Here is a 21,192-nt window from a genome sequence, read left to right as displayed (position 1 = left end):
AAGCTGATAATTGCAGACGGCTGGCTGGGGTGTGTCCTTCAGACACACTGCCGCCTAGGGTTATAGATAGAGAGCCTGAGGCTACCTTACTGGTGGGCGGGGTTTAGCTCCAAGATTTCCCATATATACCCAGAGAAATGTAGATTTGGGAGGATTTGACAGCAGACATCAGACAGAGACTAGAGGTTCGTAGGTCGTGCTGGAAGTGAGCCCACAGCCGGCCCAGGCTGTGGTGGCTGGGTGGGGTACTCTTGGCTGTCTCGGAGCTCCCCCCCCCCTCCCTCTCTCTATTCAACTTAGACACTTGGCGAGTTGAACATAAGGTGACGTATTTGTGTTTCCTCAAACTAGGTGATAGTAGGGACAGACAGCCGTATTGTTCTCAAATTCTTGTGTGATGACTCGCCTTGTATTTTAATCTGGACATTATGAACCTTAAGTTCAATTGCCTGAATTATGAGATATATCATGTTAAATATATACTTGATTAACTTACTTGTTTAAATGGGCTTTAATTTTGTTCCCTGGAGCTTTGCGAGTTGAAGCGAGAGAGCCTTTGAGTTTACGGATTTTATGAGTACATAGTTAGAATTGGTGCATGAACTCATTGGACAATTTTGTGATGCAGACAAGTGCCATTCCTTGTCTTGTATGTACTTGGATGAATGAGAATGGATGGTGGCAGTCTTTTTTTCTATTATCTACTTTTCTACTTCTACTTATCTACCCTTCTATCTCTACTACTACCTTTCCCTACTCTCTTTCCTCTCCCACTGCCTCTCTCCCCCTGTCTTTTTCACCTGACGACCCTCCTTACTCCTTCCACCCACTCCTCCCTACCGCCCTCACCCCAAACCCTCACTAATTACTGTTTTATTCCTCTCTTTCCTTTCGTTTCTCTGATTTGTTCGTGGCAGTGAACTGTTCTAAGAGTTCTCTAGAGTTGCGAGGAGCTGATCAAGTTACAATGCCTTGTGTTCGTGATACCTAGGTCACAAGGTGTTGAATTAGAGAGGCTGCAGTAAGGACTCTGGGGGGAGCTCTAGACCGAGCTAATTGGGGGTGGAATAATGGACAACAGAGAGCTATTTCCCCCACCCCCTGTTAGGATAGTTAACTAGGGGAGGAATAATGAACTAAAAAGAGCTATTTCCCCCACCCCGCGTTAAACGAGTTTGGCTTCGGCGTCTGTTCTGGTTCCTTTGGGGCCATCCCTTCTGCTGCTGCTCGTGATTGCTACGGGGGCCTTGCGTCGGTTGTTGTGTCTCTGGCTTCCTCTTCGGGTTTTGAGGGTTCGGTGCCTTGGCGCCTTCCGGAACCCTCACCCGATGTGTTTACAGGCGCCTCGTCTCTTGGCTGGGACTTTGTAACTAGATCACCAGGCCGGCTGGGGCAGTTGGTGCCATCGGGCTCACAGCACGGTGCGGGAGTTTGCAGGAGAGTGCCATTGGCAGTGAATCCGCTGTGGCAGATTCAGCTTGCTTGAGGCTATACGATCCGGCTCCATTCGGACTGCGCTCCAGTGGTTCATTGTCTGAACTGTGGGGGGGGTCTCTTCTGCTGAGTTCTCGGGGTTCAGGTCTCCGTGCGGTTCACATCAGGGGCGTGTCCAACGTCCTAGCGGACGGCCTGTCGTGGTTCATTCCCCTGTCCACGGAATGGATGGTCAATGCCGACTCCTTCATTTGGCTTTGCTGGATGTTCGGGCTTCCTGAGGTGGACCTCTTCTCGTTGGCGTGGTGAAGGTGTCTCCCGATATATGTGGTGCCCAATTGTGAAGCTGTCGCGGTAGACACTTTTCAGCAGGACTGGTCGAGGCGGGGGTCACCTGTACCTCATACCCCCCAGTCCAGCTGTTGCTTCGGGCTCTAGCTCAGCTGGAGTCCTATTAGCAGAGGCTTCTCATTCTGGCCCAGCCTTGGTTTCAGGCACTGTTTGCTCGGTGTCCGAACCCGGGGTGTTTTCCGTGGCTCTGCCTCTTTCAGCAGATCTGGCCGGTGAGGTACCTTGATGGTTTAATCTACTCTTCCGCTCTTTGCTTCTGGTATTTCTGATGCATGTGTATCTCCACTTGTATGGTGTTCAGGTGGCTTCTCTCATGGTGTCCCACCTGCGGTCTTCTTCTCAGAGACAGTATCAAGTCTCTTGGTGTTCTTTTCACCACTTCCTTTCTCTTTTGTAGGTTGACTTCTGTTTCTGTTCGTGTTTTGTCTTTCCTCTCCCTTTTTTTTTTTTGAGGACCGACATCTTTTGCCGAATACTGTCGCCTCTTATCGTGCAGCGCTTGTGGAGCCGCTCCAGCTTGCACTCGCGGTGGATGTCACTTTGGCGCTCCGTTCTGTAAGCTTTATTATGCATTTTTCTGCCTCCAGCCTGCTCATGCACCCCTTGAGCTGTCCTGGTCTTTAGAGCAGGTGCTATCGTTTCTCTTTTCTCTCTTCCCCTTGGTTTGTTGTGACCCCCTCGGTCCAAAATTGTTTTCGAAAGGCTTAGTTTTTGTTGGCTTTGGCCTCTCAGTGTCGGGTCGGTGGGCTCCATGCTCTCCTCTGGCACAGGGGTTTCTGTTCTTTTGGTCCAGGTGGACATTTTGTTCGTTTGCAGCCATGTCTTTATTTTCTGGTGAAGGGGGGCTTCTGGAGATTTCCGTGGGTCATTGATGCTTGGTTGGTCAGGCCAGGGGTGCATCATATCTTGTGCCCGGTTGCGGCTTTACACTGTTACTTGCGTGCCTCAGGTTCTGTGCGCCTGGGGACTTGCTTTGGGTTGACCCAGTTTCTCTTGCTCCCTGTTCTAGAGCTCGGGTCTCTCAGGTCGTCTGCAGGGTTATCAAGTCTAGCCAGCCTGTGGTCTACCCTCATGCCCATGATGTTCGGAAGTTTGCACTCTTATTGCTGTGTTTGGGAATATGTCTTGGGCTGACATTCGGGAGCAGGGATTTTGGAGGTCAAACAAGGGTCCAGGCTGCCCGTTATCTCATAAACGTTCTGGGCCCTCTAGGTTCTTGCGTGGGCTTGGGCCTTCGGTTGCAGCCAGTTGTCCCATCTTCGTCTTTAGGCATGCAGTGCTGCCATCTCCCGGGTAAGTCCCTCTTTTACTTATCTTTGGGTAGATAGCTCTAGGGAGCCAACGAGTTTCTCCTCAGAAAACCAGTTTTGAGTGTAATGAAACTCCATTTTCTGGGTGAGCCCTGGAGGCTCCCTGGCATCCTCGCTCCCTCCCTCCAGTCGCCAGTTTTTGTTTCTGTTTGATCTGTCTCCAAACTGGCGGTCTAGCAGTCGGCACGGTGTGGCGGGGGTGTCCCCCTTCCAGGGGGTGGGGGTGCGAACGAGCAGCGCGTCGGGTTGATGATGATTTGCTTTTTACCATTTTTTCTTGGAGGGGAGTCCTTGGGTTCTGTTCAGTCTTAGGTTGCACTTAACTACCATTTGGGGTCTGTTTTGGGGTGCCTACCTTGAGGTTACCTTGAGGTGATTACGGGGCTCAGCGACCCCGCGGCCCGATCGTCGACCAGGCCTCCTTTTTGCTGGACTGGTCAACCAGGCTGTTGGACACGGCTGCTCGCAGCCTGATGTATGAGTCACAGCCTGGTTGATCAGGTACCCTTTGGAGATGTTTGTCAAGTTCTCTCTTGAACACTGTGAGGGGTCAGCCAGTTATGCCCCTTATGTGTAGCGGAAGCATGTTGAACAGTCTCGGGCCTCTGATGTTGATAGAGTTCTCTCTCAGAATACCTGTTGCACCTCTGCTCTTCAACGGGGGTATTCTGCACATCCTGCCATGCCTTCTGGTTTCATGTGCTGTTATTTCTGTGTGCAGGTTTGGGACCAGCCCCTCTACTACTTTCCATGTGTAAATTATTATGTATCTCTCCCGCCTGCGCTCAAGAGAATACAGGTTTAGGCTCTTTAGTCGGTCCCAATAGTTTAGATGTTTTACTGAGTGGATTCTAGCAGTAAAGGATCTTTGCATGCTCTCCAGGTCAGCAATTTCTCCAGCTTTGAAAGGGGCTGTCATTGTGCAGCAGTATTCCACTCTAGAGAGCACTAGCGTCTTGAAAAGTATCATCATCGGTATTGCATCTCTAGTGTGAAAGGTTCTTGTTATCCAACCTGTCATTTTTCTTGCAGTTGTGACGGCTACTTTATTGTGTTCTTTAAATGTAAGGTCTTCCGACATCAGTACACCCAAATCCTTTACATTGCTTTCTGTTCTATGTTATAATTTGACTGAGTTTTGTACAGTACGTGATTTCCGTTTTTATATTTTCATTTTTTCCGTTGCGCATGAGCTGAAACTTATCTTCGTTAAACACCATGTTATTTTCTGTAGCCCATAGAAAGACCTGATTTACATCTGATTGGAGGTTTGCAGTGTCCTCTATGTTGTCTACTCTCATAAAAATCCTAGTGTCATCTGCAAAGGATGATACAGTACTATAGGTTGTGTCCTTGTCTATGTCTGATATGAGGATGAGAATAAGTACTGGAGCAAGCACAGTACCCTGGGGGGACTGAGTTCTTTACGGTTGATGGTCCAGTCTAATCCCGGTCTACAGCAGGCATGAATATACTCTACTCTCAAACAGTAGAGTTTTCATAGGCCATTGCTCCCTTCGCCTCTCTGAGGGATCCAGGCTCTGTCTTGTAATTCCCGGTAAGCATAAGAACTTCTTATAACTAAAGCCCCCGACTAATATAGCAAATATCAGTCTGATAGCTCCAGGAAGCCTCTGGGCCTCACCCAAAAAATTGTTTCATGACATTCAATGCTGGCTTTTTCCCTTCTCTGTTAATAGTTAGCTTCAGGGAGTCACAAGAGGCTTCCTAAAGAAAATTAGTGTTGCATATGATGAAATGCCAATTTTCGGGTGAGCCCCTGGTGGCTCCCTGATAATCTCCATCCTCCAGGACATCGGGTTGTTTCCATCATAAAAGCTGGTGGTGATTTGGCCAGCTGACCCAGCCTGCCTTCCTCCTCCCCAAACGAGGGAGAGAGAGGTGCGGTGAACTAGCTTGCACTAGTTTCACAACATTGGGTAGTTTTGTTTTGGCAGTTGGGGAAATTCTTTCGGCAGTGTTTGAGGATGCAGTCTCGTTTTAACCATGCAGTAGTCTTATTATAGGTTCGCTGACTTTCTGGGTGCTTTACCTGGTGGTGGCAGACATGAATTACTGTACTTTAAATGTAAGGTGCTCATAGTGCCACTGCTCACTACACCTCTCATGAGGTGGCCAGGTTCTCGCTCGTGGTCCCCGGTAGTTCAATAAGAACTCCTGTGACTGATGGTACCTAGTAGTATAGCACTATATTAGTGTGATGGCTTCACGGAGCCTCCGGGGCTCACCCAGAAAATGGCATTTCATTACATTCAACACTGGTGTTTTAGTACAGTACAATATATTGCATATTTACTTGTTTATCAATAAATAAATAAAAATGATTGTTGCCTAATCTAAAATCATTAGAAATATGCTAAACAATAACACATTTCCCTCTGCATTCCAGGATATCTTCAGTAATTTTTCTAAGCTGTGTGAATCGATTTGTTTTAGCATTCGGGTTCTTCTTTCTTCTATCTGTTGCTGAACGTACCTTCAAGCAAAGGTTTCTCTACGCCAAACATTTCTGCTATCTCACCTCGGCTCGCCGTGCTCGGTTAGTGACCTGAAGTTGATTGAAGTTTACTGTAATGCATACTTTGAAGAACTGTATGCCACTTATTAAAGTACTGTACTGTAGTATTACATGCTTGTAATACTACTTATTACTTATTAGTAGTTGCTAACATGTTTGTAAAATATATGAATTACAAATTGTTGATGTAAATTTACACATAATACCTATAATTTTTGTAATTCAGCGCAATACCTGTACATGATTTGGAGAAAATTACAAGTTTTGTTTATATTTTGAATGCAAAGAGTATATATATTTATATTAAGTTTCCATTTTATTTATTTGTTTAAATCAAGTGATTATATTTTATCAGTTAAATACAGACATAATTGGTTCTGGACTTTAATAACGTTTCTAATTTGTCAATCTTTTAAATATAGTATTTGCTTTTTGAGCTGAGACCCTCTTGGATGTTCCCAGAGTCAGGAACCCTTTAGACCACCAGGGCAATGTCATTATGCTTGGCACTCATGTCCTCCTCAAAGCCTGATCAGAACTTGTGCAAAGATCTTATCAGGAACTGACAGTGGGCCTGACAGCTGAGGGGACAGCACTTCAGATTCGTGTCTAGAGGTTCCGGATTCGATCCCTGGTGGAGGTGGAAATAAATGAAAAGAGTTTCTTTCACCCTGATGACTAGCAGTAGTAAATAGGTACCTGGGGGTTAGACAGCTGTTATGGGCTGCTTCCTGGGGATATGTAACAAAAAGGAGGCCTGGTTGAGGACCGGGCCGCAGGGATACTAAGCCCCGAAATCATCTCAAGATAACCTCAAGATAAGGAATAAAAGATGGGTAAGGGAGGCAGTTACTAATCCAACTCTGGCAAACACCAAGTGACCAGCCTTCTGTAATGCATAATTGAAAGCAATACCCTCACCATTCCCTGCAAGTGCTAATCAGCAGTAGAAGAAAACTTAAGTAGTGTTCCAGAGACTACCATTTCTGACTACACTACCTCAAGGCTTCACCAAATGGCAGCACCCTGCAAGTATATAGGGTTCACAGGAAGCTTACACTTTTGGCCTAGCTACCCACAGTCACTATTCTGAGCTCTGTAATAGCTAACAGTATAAATCTAAAGCTAATTTTCTACTGAGATTTGGCTTGGCTCAGTGTACTTAGGTATGCTTCTCAGATTTTCTTCACAATAAGTATAACTAGTTTTCTAGAATGGCTTTCTCAGTAGCTCCAAGCTATAGCACTGGGGCTGCCAAGCCTTAGGGTTTAGAAACCTTAGCACCAGGTTTCTTGAGCTTACTGCAAATCAAAACCAGAGTTTGGCTCTCTCTGTGAAGCAAGGGTAGTTTCGGAATCGAAGATCAGCCCAAAACTAAAATAAAAATACCTCCAGAAAGTATAAGTACAGTACATCAAAATAAGTAATTGCTTAAAGGAAATTAGCAGCTATGGGGAAAATGAAGCAAATAGTTATTGCCAGCAGATAAACACGCCACCCATGATGCTCCCAGCTTCCTCGAGACGAAAGTTCCAGGTCCTCGCCAGCTGACCACCTCATTCACTTGCCTGATGCATCCTAGCTTCCATCTTTACTAGGCTCACATTTAGCTTTATGCTTTCAGATAAGTGGTGTTCCATACAGAGCTATTGCTTCATTTTTGTTTGTTAATGTTTGTGATGTGTGCTACCCGCCTCATATATGCACCCTGTAATTACATTCGCTTGCATTTGTGTGTCAGGGGGTTCCCTTCCTTGAAAACCTTCCTTATAGCCAGCTTGCATCTCTCTTGCCCCAATACAAGTTAATTCCTCTTGTGTTCTCTCACTTCCAAGTAGTGCATGAGTGTGCTCCCCCACTGTAATGCTTATTGTCTCTGTGCAAGCTGAGCCTTGTACTTTTTTTGGTTGCATAATTGATTGTTCTTGTCCTCAATGGCATTTTGAGTCTGCCCTTTCCCATAATGTTGCGACTTGGTAGCTCCATGTTCGGATTCCCAAGCTGCCTTCAACTATGATGACGATGGACCATAAGCAAACACCCAGTTTATGGAAATACTTCATATTTTCTGGCGTGTAAGTGTGTGGGTCCATCCTAAGTGTTGGGCAGAGGGTCACAAGGTGTTTTACTCTGGGCATCTTCATAGAATTAAATAATGCAGAACTACAGTAACAGAAATTTAAACTTATCTTGGTGGAGTTAACAATTGTCTTGCTCAATCTCAAATTGAAAGAGTGGATTACAGGTTATAGAACATGAAAATTCAGTGTGTTGTACTGTACAATACATAACATGGAAATTAATTGTGTTGTACTTTACAATACATAAGAACATAAAAATTAATGAAATTGCAGAAGGCCTCTTAGCCCATACCAGGCAGCTCCTGTTTATATTCACTCAAACTCATTCATACAGTGTGTCCTCATATGAACAAACTATATGAGACGAGGCCAATTTGTTCCATAAGGGATTTTGTTCAACCCATCAGCCCCCAGGCAACCCCTCGTCCCCACCGGAAAAAATATTAGAGGGCCTACATCCACTATAATGTATATATAGGTTTGTGACTTACTTTACCAGGAGAGTAGTGCAGTAAAATATCTTCATAAATAATTCTCAAGCACATTTAGGTAAGTACAAGTCCGTCATGTCTCAGCTTTCTTCAAGACTATGTTAGCTGTCTCTTGGTTACCCATATGGTAGCTTCCGGCTACCGTGTGTGGGTGCCTTGTGCTTCCCCTCAGTGCCGGTGGTTTTGTTCTTTTGGTCTGGGCAGTCAGTTTCTTCATCTCTGGCCTGCTCCTTCTTTCTGGTTCGGTGGAGGTCATTTGGTTTCTGAAAGGGTCCCTTGGTTCTTGTTGCTTCAGTTGGGGGAGCATCCTGTTTTATGTCTTGTGGTGGCTCTTCATTGCTTTCTTCATGCCTTTTCTTTAGCATTTGTGGATGCCTTGTGGGTTCCTCCAGTCTCTTTGGCTCACTGTTCCAAGGCTTGTCTTTCTCAAGCTGTCTGCTGTGTTCCTCTGTCCCTCTGACCTTCAGTCTGCTGTCTTGGCTGTTCTTTAATGATATGTCCTGATTTGGTGTTTGGGTGCAGGGGTTCTTTCTTGGTGGTGGACCATGGTTTTGGCAGCCAGATTTTGGGGTTTTTGTTCCTGGACTTCAGCATCCCTGTGTGACTCTGGGTCGGCTTTCTGTGCCGGCCGTGTCTTTCTCGTTCTGTCATCTGCGGTGCTTCCTCTTCCCTGACACATCCCTCTTTTTCTTCTCCATGGACAGATAGCTACAGGAAGCCATAAGGGGCTCCCCCCCAGAAAATCAGCATTGAATGTAATGAAACTCAAATTTCTGGGTGAGTCCTGGTGGCTACCTGTCATCCTATCTTCCACAGGAAGTCAGTTGCTGCACATCATTCATCAAACTGACCAATTCATGGCCTGAGAGTCATGGATTGTCCACCCCCATCCCCAAAATGAAGTGGGGTGGGGTGAACGAGCATGAGCTAAATCATAATATTTTTGGTTGTTTGTTTATCTACTTTCTGGGAGTTCTATGGCCACTTTCGAGTCTGCAGGTATAGGAATTAGCCAGCTGTGGTCTGTTTTGTCTCGCTAACTTTCTGGGTGCCTTCCCTGGTGGTGGTGGCATATACAAAGGATAAATGCAACTGCTCCCTGCACCTCTATGAGGAGACCAAGTTCTGGCTCTGGGTCTCTGATAGGCCAGAGAAGTCTGTGACTAGTGGCAACAGACATTACACTCATCGAAGATGTTAGCTACAGGGAGCCACCGGAGCGTACCCTGAAACTGGCATTTCATTATATTCAGTACAGATTTTTTCCAACTCAATATAAGACAAGTTTATTGGATTATAATTTATGTTTTTGTTTACTTTTCAACAGAAAGTATGATCTGCCACACTTCAGGCTGAACAAAGTTCATAATATTAAAACATGGCTGTCAGTTAGATCATGTTTGAAGGTAAATAAATGCATAACTTTATGCTTAATTTTTTGTGATGTAATGTCTTGGATTAGGTTCATGACATTATTGGTTTTGTCAGTTATATTTAGATATAAATTGCTTTTATATTTTATGAATTGCTTTTATATTTTATAAATTGCTTTTATATTTTTCCTAATAATATAATATCAAACCTGAGTAAAGCCATTATTTACCTATACAGTACTCTACTAGGGTTTATTGGATATAAATAAATATAAGGTTAATTTCGTATATTTCTGTGTACTGTACAAGTTTTAGTTACTATAGTTTAGTATTCCTTCATTTATAGCTTCAGTGATCATTTTTTTTTTTTACAGAAACGTGGCCCACAGCGTTCAGTTGATGTTATTGTGTCTGCTACTTTTATTATCACACTCCTGCTTGTTTCATACCTCTGTTTTGAGTTGATGAAGGAAGATGAAAAGACACATCACTCTCTATACACTTATGAATTATTCTTCTGGTAAGTGAAAATCTGTCTGTACTATAAGGAATGTAGGGAGGAAGTATTGTATCCACTTGTATATCTATATATTTTTGGATTTTTGCTTCATCCTGGCTGTAGTTGTGTGCAATGTCATTACTCTGCAAGGGCTGACAGCTTCAACAATGCCAGCCCAGACTTGGCTGGATATGAGCCAAGGTAGGGTGGAACTCGGGAGACGCATCCATGGGTCCCCGAGCCCCGACAGGGGTTTCCAGGGCCCGTAGGTTAGCAACTACGGGAAGCCCGGGCAAGGTGTTGCTAACCGGTTAAGAAACCCAAACAAAACAAGAAAACTGAAATACTGAAAACCCCTGGGACGTGTACAAGCACGGGGGCCTAGCAGAGGGCCACCAAAACAATACCAGGGGAACTATGGACCCACGAGGCAGAACCTCCACCAGGCAAACAAAAACAAAACAAAACAAAAACCCCGCAAAAGTACACCATCCCCAGAGGCAACAGGAACCAATCGCCACTTAGGTGGCAGGCCGCGCAACACCTTGACGCCTTAACCAGCACAATACCACTCCCTACCCAAGGCCAAACGAGGGCCCCAAGCCCCAGCTGGCCCCAAGGGCGAGGCAAATTCCGAGCAGCAAGAACCTCTACGGGAGCGGTTCCCGAACGCCCCAGAGAAGATAACCCTGGCACGCAAGGGCAGTACTCACAGGGCGCCTAGGGAAGGAAGCCCCTAGGCGCATGCAGCCCTGGCACTGATGAAGTACTCCTGGCCACCGCACACCACACAAAAACAGCAGAGAACGCCACACGAGGCAAACACTGCCAAGGAATTTGAGGCCAGAGAAGCGTCTATCCCGGTTGACACTAGCTTGCGAACTGAAGGCAGCCGGCGTGGTGAGGTCCGGGGCCCCCCCTCCCCCTCCCGGGATGGGGAGGGCTGCGCGGACGACTGGCGCGGCAGTAAATTGATTGTTTAATTGATTTCCTTGGGATTGTAGGGAGTTTTCTACCTCTCTGTTCGGTTTTTGTTGTAGTTTCTTACCATGTGGGGTTTGTTTTGTTACGCCTACCTTTCTGGGTGCCTAACCCCGGTCGATGGCAGATAAGGAAAAACCCCAACCATGTGGGGTTTTCCAGGGCCATTGCTCCCTGAAACCTCTCTGAAGGGGCCAGGTTCTGGCGCTGGTCCCTGGTAGGTCTGAACTCCATAGCTAATGTCCCGGTCTAACATAACATACATTAGCCCGATAAGCTCCAGGGAGCCGTAGGGGCTCCCCACAGAAAATAAAATAAAATTATGGATGTTATAATATCTATAATAGGACTTCTGTGGATGTTTGAATACAGATTGTCCAGCTTGTTCACCAGGTAATAATCTTTGTATGTAATTTTGCAGGTGTTTTGCAATTGGCATCTACCTAATACGATTCATGACGCTGGGAGCCATGATTAATAAGAAGTACTCTAGTCTGTCTGTCCTTATCACGGAGCAGATCAACATGTATTTACACATGGAGCAGAAGCCACAGAAGAAAGATGAGCTTACACTTGCCAACAATGTTCTTAAACTGGTTTCAGTGCTCCTGAAGGTTAGTCCCAATTTTGCACTTGTATTTGTTTTCACCTTGTTTGTAAATCCATAAAAGAATAGCATTTTATTACTGCTGATTTGCAGAACTGGATATAGACATGGTGTGCCCCTATGCTATGGAAAGTTGTTAAGGCCCTATTTGGCAATTGTTAACAGAGAATAGGGTTGTGTAATAACTGAACATGGCAAGAATGCCGCCAAGCTACATGACGAATTTGTGTGGTGTGTGTGTTTGGGGAGGGGGGTTGCACCTTTAGAACTTTAAAAATATGTCTTTACTGAAATTTTCAGTTTCAAGACATTAACTGCAAATGCATTTTCAGTATTGTTTTCTTATGAGTCAAATGATTGCATGCAGTTACTTCCTATGAGTAAAGTACTCTTGTAAACTTGTAATTACCAGAATATAAAATGTAATTTGTAAAGAATATCATGATTAACACTGATAAAACATAAGAACTGATAAACCACAACACACGCATACTGATAAAACATTACAGCTGATGAAACTTAACATTCATACACTTATAAAACATTATATATTATAAATGTTATGTATACATTGATAAACCATAAGATACACTGGTTAATCATAATATACTGTGGGAACCGACCTGTGAGATTTATATTTATTTAATTTATATGAATTTATATTTACGTTAATTTATATACTTCGATAGCAATTTGTATAATGATGAGTGGACTGTATTTCTGCAATAATCTCTTAATCTCACAAATCGATCCTCTACACATTAGGGGGGTTTATTAAATTAATATATATGCAGCCAATCAAACTACAGTATTAACTACATACATTGAAAAGGTTCCTTATCTTATAGTACAGCAGGTTAGTCCACCAGGTATAACTAGGGTGTAGACACCAAATTATCCTCTTTGAGGTAGCTTCCATCACCCAGTAACTGGTGCACAAAATCTTGCATCCTCGTCTTGACCTGTTAAAAGGGCGCTAGCTGTGAAGCCAGATACCTATATATGACAAGCTATATCAGAGAAAATACTGTACATGGAACATGAAGACCTGGCTTAATTACCTTTAGTTTGAGGCTTCCACGTGCTCTAACCGGGTCACCCTATATAATGACATTAATGGCCATAAATGAAGATACATGGGTTTCGGAAAGAACACTTAACTTGAATTTGTAGACAGCGTGTTGAAAATGGTACACCTTTGGTTTCCATAACACTACGTCCAAGTAAAATTAACAGGAGCCGAATTTGCTCCCGTGTGAGCCTCTGGTCTCGTATAAACAATGGCTGTTTAACACTCCATACTATTGACGTTACTGGCCGACATTGTCCAGATATGATAGGAGCTAAATTTGCTCCACACGTCTCGGAGGTGACACAACAATGGCTGCCCTCCTTCCTCCCTCTGACGCCTGGCTTACATTGTCCACATGTCAGAAAGTGATAGAAGGGTCACATTTACTCTACTTTAATATTGATAATTAAGTTAATTTATATAAGATGTTTTATGATGGTAAAGTCCAAAGACTAATGTATTTAAGAATAATTCCCACCATAATAGGTGGTGAATTATAATAGTATGTGGTGATGATATCCCGTTTTCTATAGACGGTAATTCCACTACAAGTTACGTTTTCTATGGGTAACTTGTTTATACAACACAGCTATTATCTGTATGATATATTAAATATTAAATGGTGTCGGATTTTCCGACATATACAATAATAAAACATGACATGCATATGCAGATAAAACATAATATACGTAAACTGGTAATACATAACATAGATACATACACTAGTGAAGTAGCTGGCAGTAAATAATTATACTGTACTTGAATTCAGTTTTCAGCTTTAATCAACTTGGTTTCCTATATGATATCTGAAATAATACAAATCCAAAGTATCAGGAGAGAATTACAAATCATCATGATAACAAACTCTGCAACAAGAACAAATGAATATACAGTAATCTAGTAAGATATTTTAGGAAGATCTTCCAAAAGAAGCAAGAGCAGACAAAGAAGGACCAGCCATAGGAAGCACATGTAATCTGGCTCCTGACTCCTTGGATGGGGTATCCTGACCAACAACAGGTGCTGCCCCAGCCCTACCAAGTTGCTTAGAAGACCAAGAACACCAACAACAAACTCATAAGAGGGTCGAAATTGGCCGACAAGCAGTTGCCACAGACAACAAGAACTGGGCAACATCCTCCAGGAACAGGAGCGGAGAAAAAGGAGAGGCAGACAGGAGAGCAAGGGCCCATACTGAATCCAAAGACTGGACCAACACAGCCTATTGACATGTGAGCTGGGCAGCAAAGAATGTGGCCACTGCTGCCCTGAGAATGAGGGTGTACAGCTTGAGAAGTGCAGCTGATTCTGTAGCAGAGGCCAAGATCCCTCACAAGTGAAACCCTGCTAAGCACCCCGACATCCTTTGTGAGCCAGTTGGAATGCAGCTCAAGGAGGCCCAAAAATCGCATGTCAGAACTCATAAGCAGATGTGCACGAAGATCCACCAACAGCAGTGCCGACAACAGGGAAACCTGAGTACGGAGCTGTATGAAACCCATGTCCAGAGAAAAAGCAGGAGCAAACAAGCAGTTATTGAGAGGTTCAAAAGATCGGCTGCAAAACACTAGGAACACCTCATGCCACTCAAAAGTGTGGGTATAACAAAAGCCATGCCAAGCCCCAAGCAAAAACAAGGGTTGTCTGCCATCCAGGATGACTCTGGGACCTTGTAACACTATCAATACAGAGAAGATCTGAAACCGTAAGAGACTGTGTCTATCAACAAGGTTAATCTGGATCACCCAGGAGGTATGCAAAAAGAGCCTCCCAAGCCAACACAATAGGAACCCCCTCCATAAAAGATGAACCCAAGTGCCAAAAGGCATCTGGAATCAAACTCTTGGGAAAAGCTGCACCCAAATCAAACAAATACTAGGCATGGAGATACGAAAACACCTTTCCCTGCCACAGAAGACCCTCTGCAGAAGATACAAGGTATCACTAGGAGTCATAAGGGACCCATATCCGATTCTCCCCAAGCCTCAGGAGCCACTGCAGAAGGCCCCAGGGCAGAGCCATTGTCAATGCCCACTGCCTGGAATAAAAAAGCAGAATCTAAGGGAGGGGTTTCAAAGAAAGTAGGGTGCTGGCTGAAAGGAATTTCCAGAAGCCTTGGCGAGACTGGAAGACTTCAACTGCCTCCATGTCTTGAAGTGGAAGGGGTAACCCCTGTAGCTGACCATGCTACATCTAGAGCTAAACCCTACAACCCTCAGAAGCATTGGGGCCAGAAGCTTGGGGAGAAGATTGGCTGAAGAGCAAACTATGCCCTAAGAGGAAGGAATACAAAATATGGATGGAACCCAGTTTGAGTTAACCAACACCTCCAAATCTTGATCTGTGAACACCAACCAGGGCAACCACGAGCAAGGTTCTGGCGGTCCGGTATCTGATTAATGTTCCTGATCCCAGTCAGTCTTGTGTTGTTCTTGGCCATGTCTCCTGGCCAGTATCCACTCATTCATTTTAGTATCTGCTGCCTCTCCTCCCTGGCAGGTCCCATGTTTTTGTTCTCCACGATTAGTTAGCTTCAGGGAGCCACCGGGATCTCCCCCAGAAACCCAGCATTTAATATAATTGTAGATCCCTGGTGACTTCCTGGTTCCTTCCCATCCCTCCACTTGGGTTGGTTTGTCAGTGGATTGTGTTCATAAGCTCCAGAACTGACCAGGGGGAGCCAGCTGTAGGCTGGGGCTTGGCTCCCCCCCCCCCCCCCTTTGTGGCAGCTGTGGGTTGTGGCTTGGCCTCCTAGGGGCAGTTGTGGGCTGGTGGGGGTAGGGAGGCTGTTACTCAAGTCCCAATAGACCAAAACTCCTGTGACTGATGTGACCCGTTAGATGGAACAATCTTAGCAAGATAGCTTCAGAAAGCCACTGGGGCTTTACTAGAAAGAGGCATTTCATTATATTCAATGCTGCATTTTCTCCCTTTATATTTCAGAGAAAAGGTTAAAGATAAAATGGATTCTGAATATTTTTATGTGTTAACATTAGGGTAATACATCCTTTGTTTATAAGAAGCACTTTATATATGAAACTTAAAACATGTAATACTCAACAGGAGCTGGAGAGTCCTTTCAAAATATCTGGGTTGTCGGCTAATCCTCTGCTCTACAATATAACACGTCTTGTTGTCCTCTCAGCCTGCTCTGGTGTTCTCTCGGATCTACTTGGCTTTAAACTTAAGCTACACAAAATCAAGTTCAAGGAATGAGTTTTGTATCATGTACTGAAGGTGTTGGTATGGATCTGCTTTAAGAGATTAACTTGCTCTCTACCAAGGACTGATATGTATACCATTGCTTCTGACCATTCAGATAGAGATGAATGAATGTCATTAGTTTTAAATCAAATTTGTATATTAGTGTTGTTTATACACCACTATGTCAATTATTATATATGTTTAAGTGTGTTAGTAAGGTGTTGTTGCAATTGACTACTGAATAATACTCAATTTGTAAGGTATACTAAGGTTTTAATTTAAGGACACTGCATAGTGTTACTCTTAGGTTACTATGAGCACTAAATTGTATTGAAATTTATACAATTTAAATTGACAGTGGTAATCTAATTTATATTTAACATTAAAGACAGTTGCTTATAGTAGCTTATGATTTTTTTACCATATTATTTTTTGCCATGTGATTTTTAGTACAGTACTTTCTTATTATGTAAGTATTTCATTCTGTGTTTCCTTGTTTTTCCCTCAACCATTCCTCTACCAAATTGTCCATACATTGTGTCCATTATATATTTTGTAATGAATGTTCATGAATGTTCACATAACATGTTTTAACATAATTGTATGATATTATTCTAGCTTACACAAAGCCTTAGATTAAATTGAAGTTTGATCATGTTTTAAGGATTGGTTTTATGTAGGAAGAGATGATAGTTCTGCTTGCATTATAACATTTAAGTACACTGCATAGTGTCCTTCAATGATTTGACAAGATACGCTGTATGACCGGTAATACTGTCATGGTGGTTTATAGTCATATCTTCAAGATAAATGTCTTTTATGCTGTCAGTGTAGAGCATACCAGCTTGAGTCTAGTCACAACTCAATACTCATATCAATTTATTATTTGGAAAATGTGGGCATGTATTTGGATTGCAGAAGCTCTTTTAAATAGATGACATGTCATTGTTTATCTAAACTTTAATGTAGGATAAATATAACTTGTTAAGTTTTATAATCTATGTATTTGATTGTTTATGAAACCTATAGAGAAGTAAAAGCTCTCAATATATCTTTTAGACTTGTACACTGAAAATGATATACATAGTATATATTGTACCTTCCAATGGAGTCATGGCTTTCCAAAGTCATTATCTGAAAAGTTGGGTTAGCTAAGGAAAACTGCTCCAAGTAAGAAGAAAAGACAGTAGTCGGTAAAATCTAAAAGTTAAAATTTGTGTATTTATAACAAATTTAGATAATCCAAATTAAAATAATTTTTGGTACAAATTATTCAAATATTTTAGGGTTTTTGAGACTATAATTTGTCTCAAAATAATGAAAAAATATTAAATCAAATAGCTATTCAAAATGTGGAATATTCCAATTGGAATAAGTGGTTTATGATTTTGGTATAAAAATGTGCAAATGCATGTTCTGTTGTTTAAGCTAACAAAAGCTTGCATGTGGCTAAATAATAGCAAGAAACAAAGAATTCCAGATTCTTCAGAAGTTCATGTTAACCATAATGGGTCCTGTCCCAGTTACTTTGTCACTGGAACTCCACTGTATATAGACAGTGTGTGTGTGTGTTTTGTTTTGGAAGCCGTCATTCTTGTAGACGTCCGAAATGCTTTGCTTAGCAATTGCTTTATTTCATATGCATTTTGTGTAACCAATTCAACCAATACACCCTATTGTTCTGTATATTTTAATACAAATTATTATTGTTTTTATTGTGTTACTGAATATGATCAAAACAATTAAAATAAATTATGCATCACTAATATTTTACTCTTGATTAATGTTATTACTTGATTGCCTATACCTCCAAAGTATGGAAAATGAGTATTATTTCCCCACAGACTTAGCTTTTGTGACCAGGACAGTGGTATTCTATAATTTACCTTTTCCAGATTATTCCAGAGTAATGTTCTTAAAGTAAATATTCTTAGAGATTATTCTTAAAGTAAGTCCATACTGGGAACAAATACCCATCTCTTTCCCTGACTCACTCAGTGTACCTCACAGAGGATTACAATAGCATGAAGACCTTGCTGGATGCCTTGAAGTATGAGGAGTATGGCTGGGAGGTCATCAGGGACTTCAAAACAATGCCATTCCTGATGGGTCTCCAAAGTGGTTTTACAAAGTTTCCCTACTACCTTTGCCTTTGGTACTGCAGGGACGTGAAGGCGCATTACCACAGATGGGACTAGTCATAGTGGTCCGAGTTCTCTGTGGAGAAGAACAATGTCAAGTGAAAGCCGCTAGTGGACTTACAGAAGGTACTGATGTGACTACTATACATCAGATTGGGGTCTTATGAAATAATTTGTCACAGCTCTAGATAAGGAGTTGGCAGCCTTCAAGTACCTTCAAGATTTATTCTCTAAATGATTTAAGGCAAAGGCCAAAGCCAGTATCTTTATCAGACCACAGATAAAGAAAATCCTGGAGAGCAAGGAATTCCTAAGGAGCTCACTATGAAGGAGAAAGTGGCTTGAAATAACTTTGTAGGAATGGTTCAGGGCTTCCCAGGCAATCACAAGGCCAAAAACCATTTGGAGCTGATCGAGACCCTGGTGAAGAACTGCCGCACAATAGGCTGCAGGATGTCCCTCAGTCTATATCCATCATGATAAATTCAAGCAGAACATGGGGAACATACTTGGAGGAGCAAGACATACGCTTCCACCAGGATGTACAGGACACTGAAAGCAGCAACCACTGTCGGTCTGTGATGGAAGGCCGGGCTCTGTAGCCCAGGCTACATTGGGCCCAGACCAAACTGCTTCTCTGACTTTCCTGACTGACACACACTGCTCCTGTCCCACCTCTGTGGCAGAGTTGAGCCCTCAGTGGTGACCACCTCATCAACTAGAGTGGGTCCATCTCACATTGTGACAACTGTGCCTTTTACTTTCCCCCCCTCTTATTGGGGATGCTTGAGTCATCACCTCTGCGCTCGCATGCACATGATTCCTACCCAATCTACTACATTCCAGGATTTGTTTGGTCCTGCTAAGTGAACTAAGTATTTTGATCTCCGTTATATTAACCATACACATCCTGATGATTTATTTATCCATAAACACCTAGTTGATTTGGTGGATACCTTTGTCACTTTTAATCCCACCCGTATTGGTATACGTGTCATTGCAGCCCCTTCTCAAGAAGCGACCGACTGTTTGTCTTCGTTGTCCTGCATTGGCACAGTTATTCTTCTGCACCATGTTGCAACTGGTGATAGGAAACTGAAAGACTGCCATGATGATATTAAATCATGGCAATCTTTGATGAGGGGTAGGGTAATCCTTGGTGATGGGGGTAGTAATTCTTGAGGCTCAAGGTCATTCTGTCCCCCAGATTGATACGTTCACTTAACCCTCTCGCAGTCGCTGCCATTGTCAGCCTCTTTGCGTAGCTAAAAATCACTTTTGATAGTAGGTCCCTCCATCTTCTGTAATTCTTGCAGGTACCAGATGCTCTATTCAGGAGTACATTCCCTCTCCTCACCTCTGCAAAAGGTGCTGGAGATTTGGGCATGGTTCCTTCAAGCGCAAAGTGACGTGTCTATGTCCCTTGTGTGGAGACTCGGGTCATTCTAAGATGGAGTGCTCTTCTCCCCAAGCTCCCTGTATCAATTGAGGTAATGCCCACCCTGCCTTCTCCAACCCATGTGTGCACTACAAATTTGAGGAAGCCATCTTCAGTTTGAAACATCGCGATCATCTATGTTTTCCTAAGGCAAGACGCCAGGTTTGCAGTCTTCCCTCTTTCTCTGGTATGTCTTATGCCAGAGAAATCAGTGTTGCATTCCCCTTATTCTCACCCTCCCCTGCTTTCTCAGTTCTGCAACCATTTCCAGGCCTTGTACCCCACCACCTTCTTCATTGCATTCTGGTCCTGAGGGTTTTCCTCATGGTTTTCTCTCTGGCGTTTCCTTCCTTCCCAATCTTCCTCATCTCCCATTCCCTCTTTTTCCTTCTCTCTCCCAATCCTTCTTTTCAGCCTTCCCCCTTTCTGTCTTTTGGCCCTTCACAGTGCCTGTCCATCCAGGCCATTGTCCATCCTCCTCTCAGCAATCTTCATGTTAACTGCTCCCATTTTCCCTCTCCTGTTGAAACTGTGGATGCTGTCGTCCAGTACATTGCTGCTGGTGTGCCTATCTTTCCTACGTCATAAAGGCAAACCTGGCTCTCCTTCCTTCCTGGCAGGTAAAATGGCATTGCTATATCTCTCACCTTCCGACTCCGACTCTATCCTTTCATCCCCTCCCATTTCATTGGCAGTTGCCTGTTCCAGCTACGGAGGTTCCCTTGGTCCTTGATTCTCTCTCGGATGCTGCCCTTGATCAAGTGCACTCCCGTTTCTATCCTTCCTCTCCCCGATTCCCTTGACCACCCTTCTCTAATGCCTTCTCCCACTCCAGACTCTGTAAGTCTGCCTCTGGTCAATCCTACCACTCTCATCATCATCTTGCTAGTTTTACCCCAAAACCCATAACCCAGATTTCACTGACCCTGTGTTACGAACCCCCATGTAGTCTCATGATCTCATGATGTAAGGCCACCCCCTACACAGTTATTCCCCACCTGACCATATAGAGGATTCTGGGAAATGAATTAGTGCATGCAAAGGATACCTGATCAACCAGGCTGTGACTCATACGTCAGGCTGCGAGCAGCCGCGTCCAACAGCCTGGTTGATCAGTCCGGCAACCAGGAGGCCTGGTCGACGACCGGGCCGCGGGGACGCTAAGCCCCGGAAGCACCTCAAGGTAACCTCAAGGTAAGGTAAGCAACCGTCATTAAATGTGACCGAGGAAGAGATCAGTGCGGATGAGCATCTTTAGGAAAACTTTGTGGCGAGATGTCAACAGTATGCGATGTGCCATGTGCAAAAATTGTCATGGTGGGAGCATGTCATGTGCAAAGGTCTCAAGATGTCACTTGTGATGTGAGGGGTCTGAAGAGACGAACGCACGTCATCATTTCAGGGGGAGAAGGATATTTATGGTTTGTGGAGAAGAATCTGTGAGAATCTTCATGAGTAACATGTGAGAAAGCTGTGGGAGGACAAATAGTGACACGTCTCTTAAATAGTGGGAGTGAAAAGGGGCAACCTGAAGCCAGATGGGTGGTCGTGCCCCGAGGAGCCACAGTGTGTGAATCCTTCAAGAGGATCGTTTGGGCAGGTGTATCGGATTGGCGCTTTCACACTAAAGTCAAGATTGAAAGGAGCCAATTAGTGACAATCAAATAGAAG

General features: G+C 43.6%; 1 protein-coding gene across 6 annotated transcripts in view; it reads left to right on the top strand.

The window, feature by feature from the left end:
* phtf (putative homeodomain transcription factor) overlaps positions 1 to 17,710 on the top strand; it is a 97,282-nt gene extending 79,572 nt beyond the window's left edge. For all 6 annotated transcript variants that reach the window (XM_069317688.1, XM_069317672.1, XM_069317691.1 and 3 more), the window contains 5 exons: positions 5,506 to 5,655; positions 9,534 to 9,612; positions 9,954 to 10,099; positions 11,481 to 11,673; positions 15,802 to 17,710. In XM_069317688.1, coding sequence (XP_069173789.1) covers positions 5,506 to 5,655; positions 9,534 to 9,612; positions 9,954 to 10,099; positions 11,481 to 11,673; positions 15,802 to 15,954 — 721 coding nt within the window. In that variant the 3' untranslated portion in view covers positions 15,955 to 17,710. The remainder of the gene's footprint in view (positions 1 to 5,505; positions 5,656 to 9,533; positions 9,613 to 9,953; positions 10,100 to 11,480; positions 11,674 to 15,801) is intronic.
* The last annotated feature ends 3,482 nt before the right edge of the window (positions 17,711 to 21,192 follow it).

Source organism: Procambarus clarkii, chromosome 8 (genome assembly GCF_040958095.1).
Source record: "Procambarus clarkii isolate CNS0578487 chromosome 8, FALCON_Pclarkii_2.0, whole genome shotgun sequence".
Lineage (NCBI taxonomy): Eukaryota > Metazoa > Arthropoda > Malacostraca > Decapoda > Cambaridae > Procambarus > Procambarus clarkii.
Note: the sequence above shows the minus strand (reverse complement) of the source record. Positions and strands in the feature narration are given on the sequence as shown.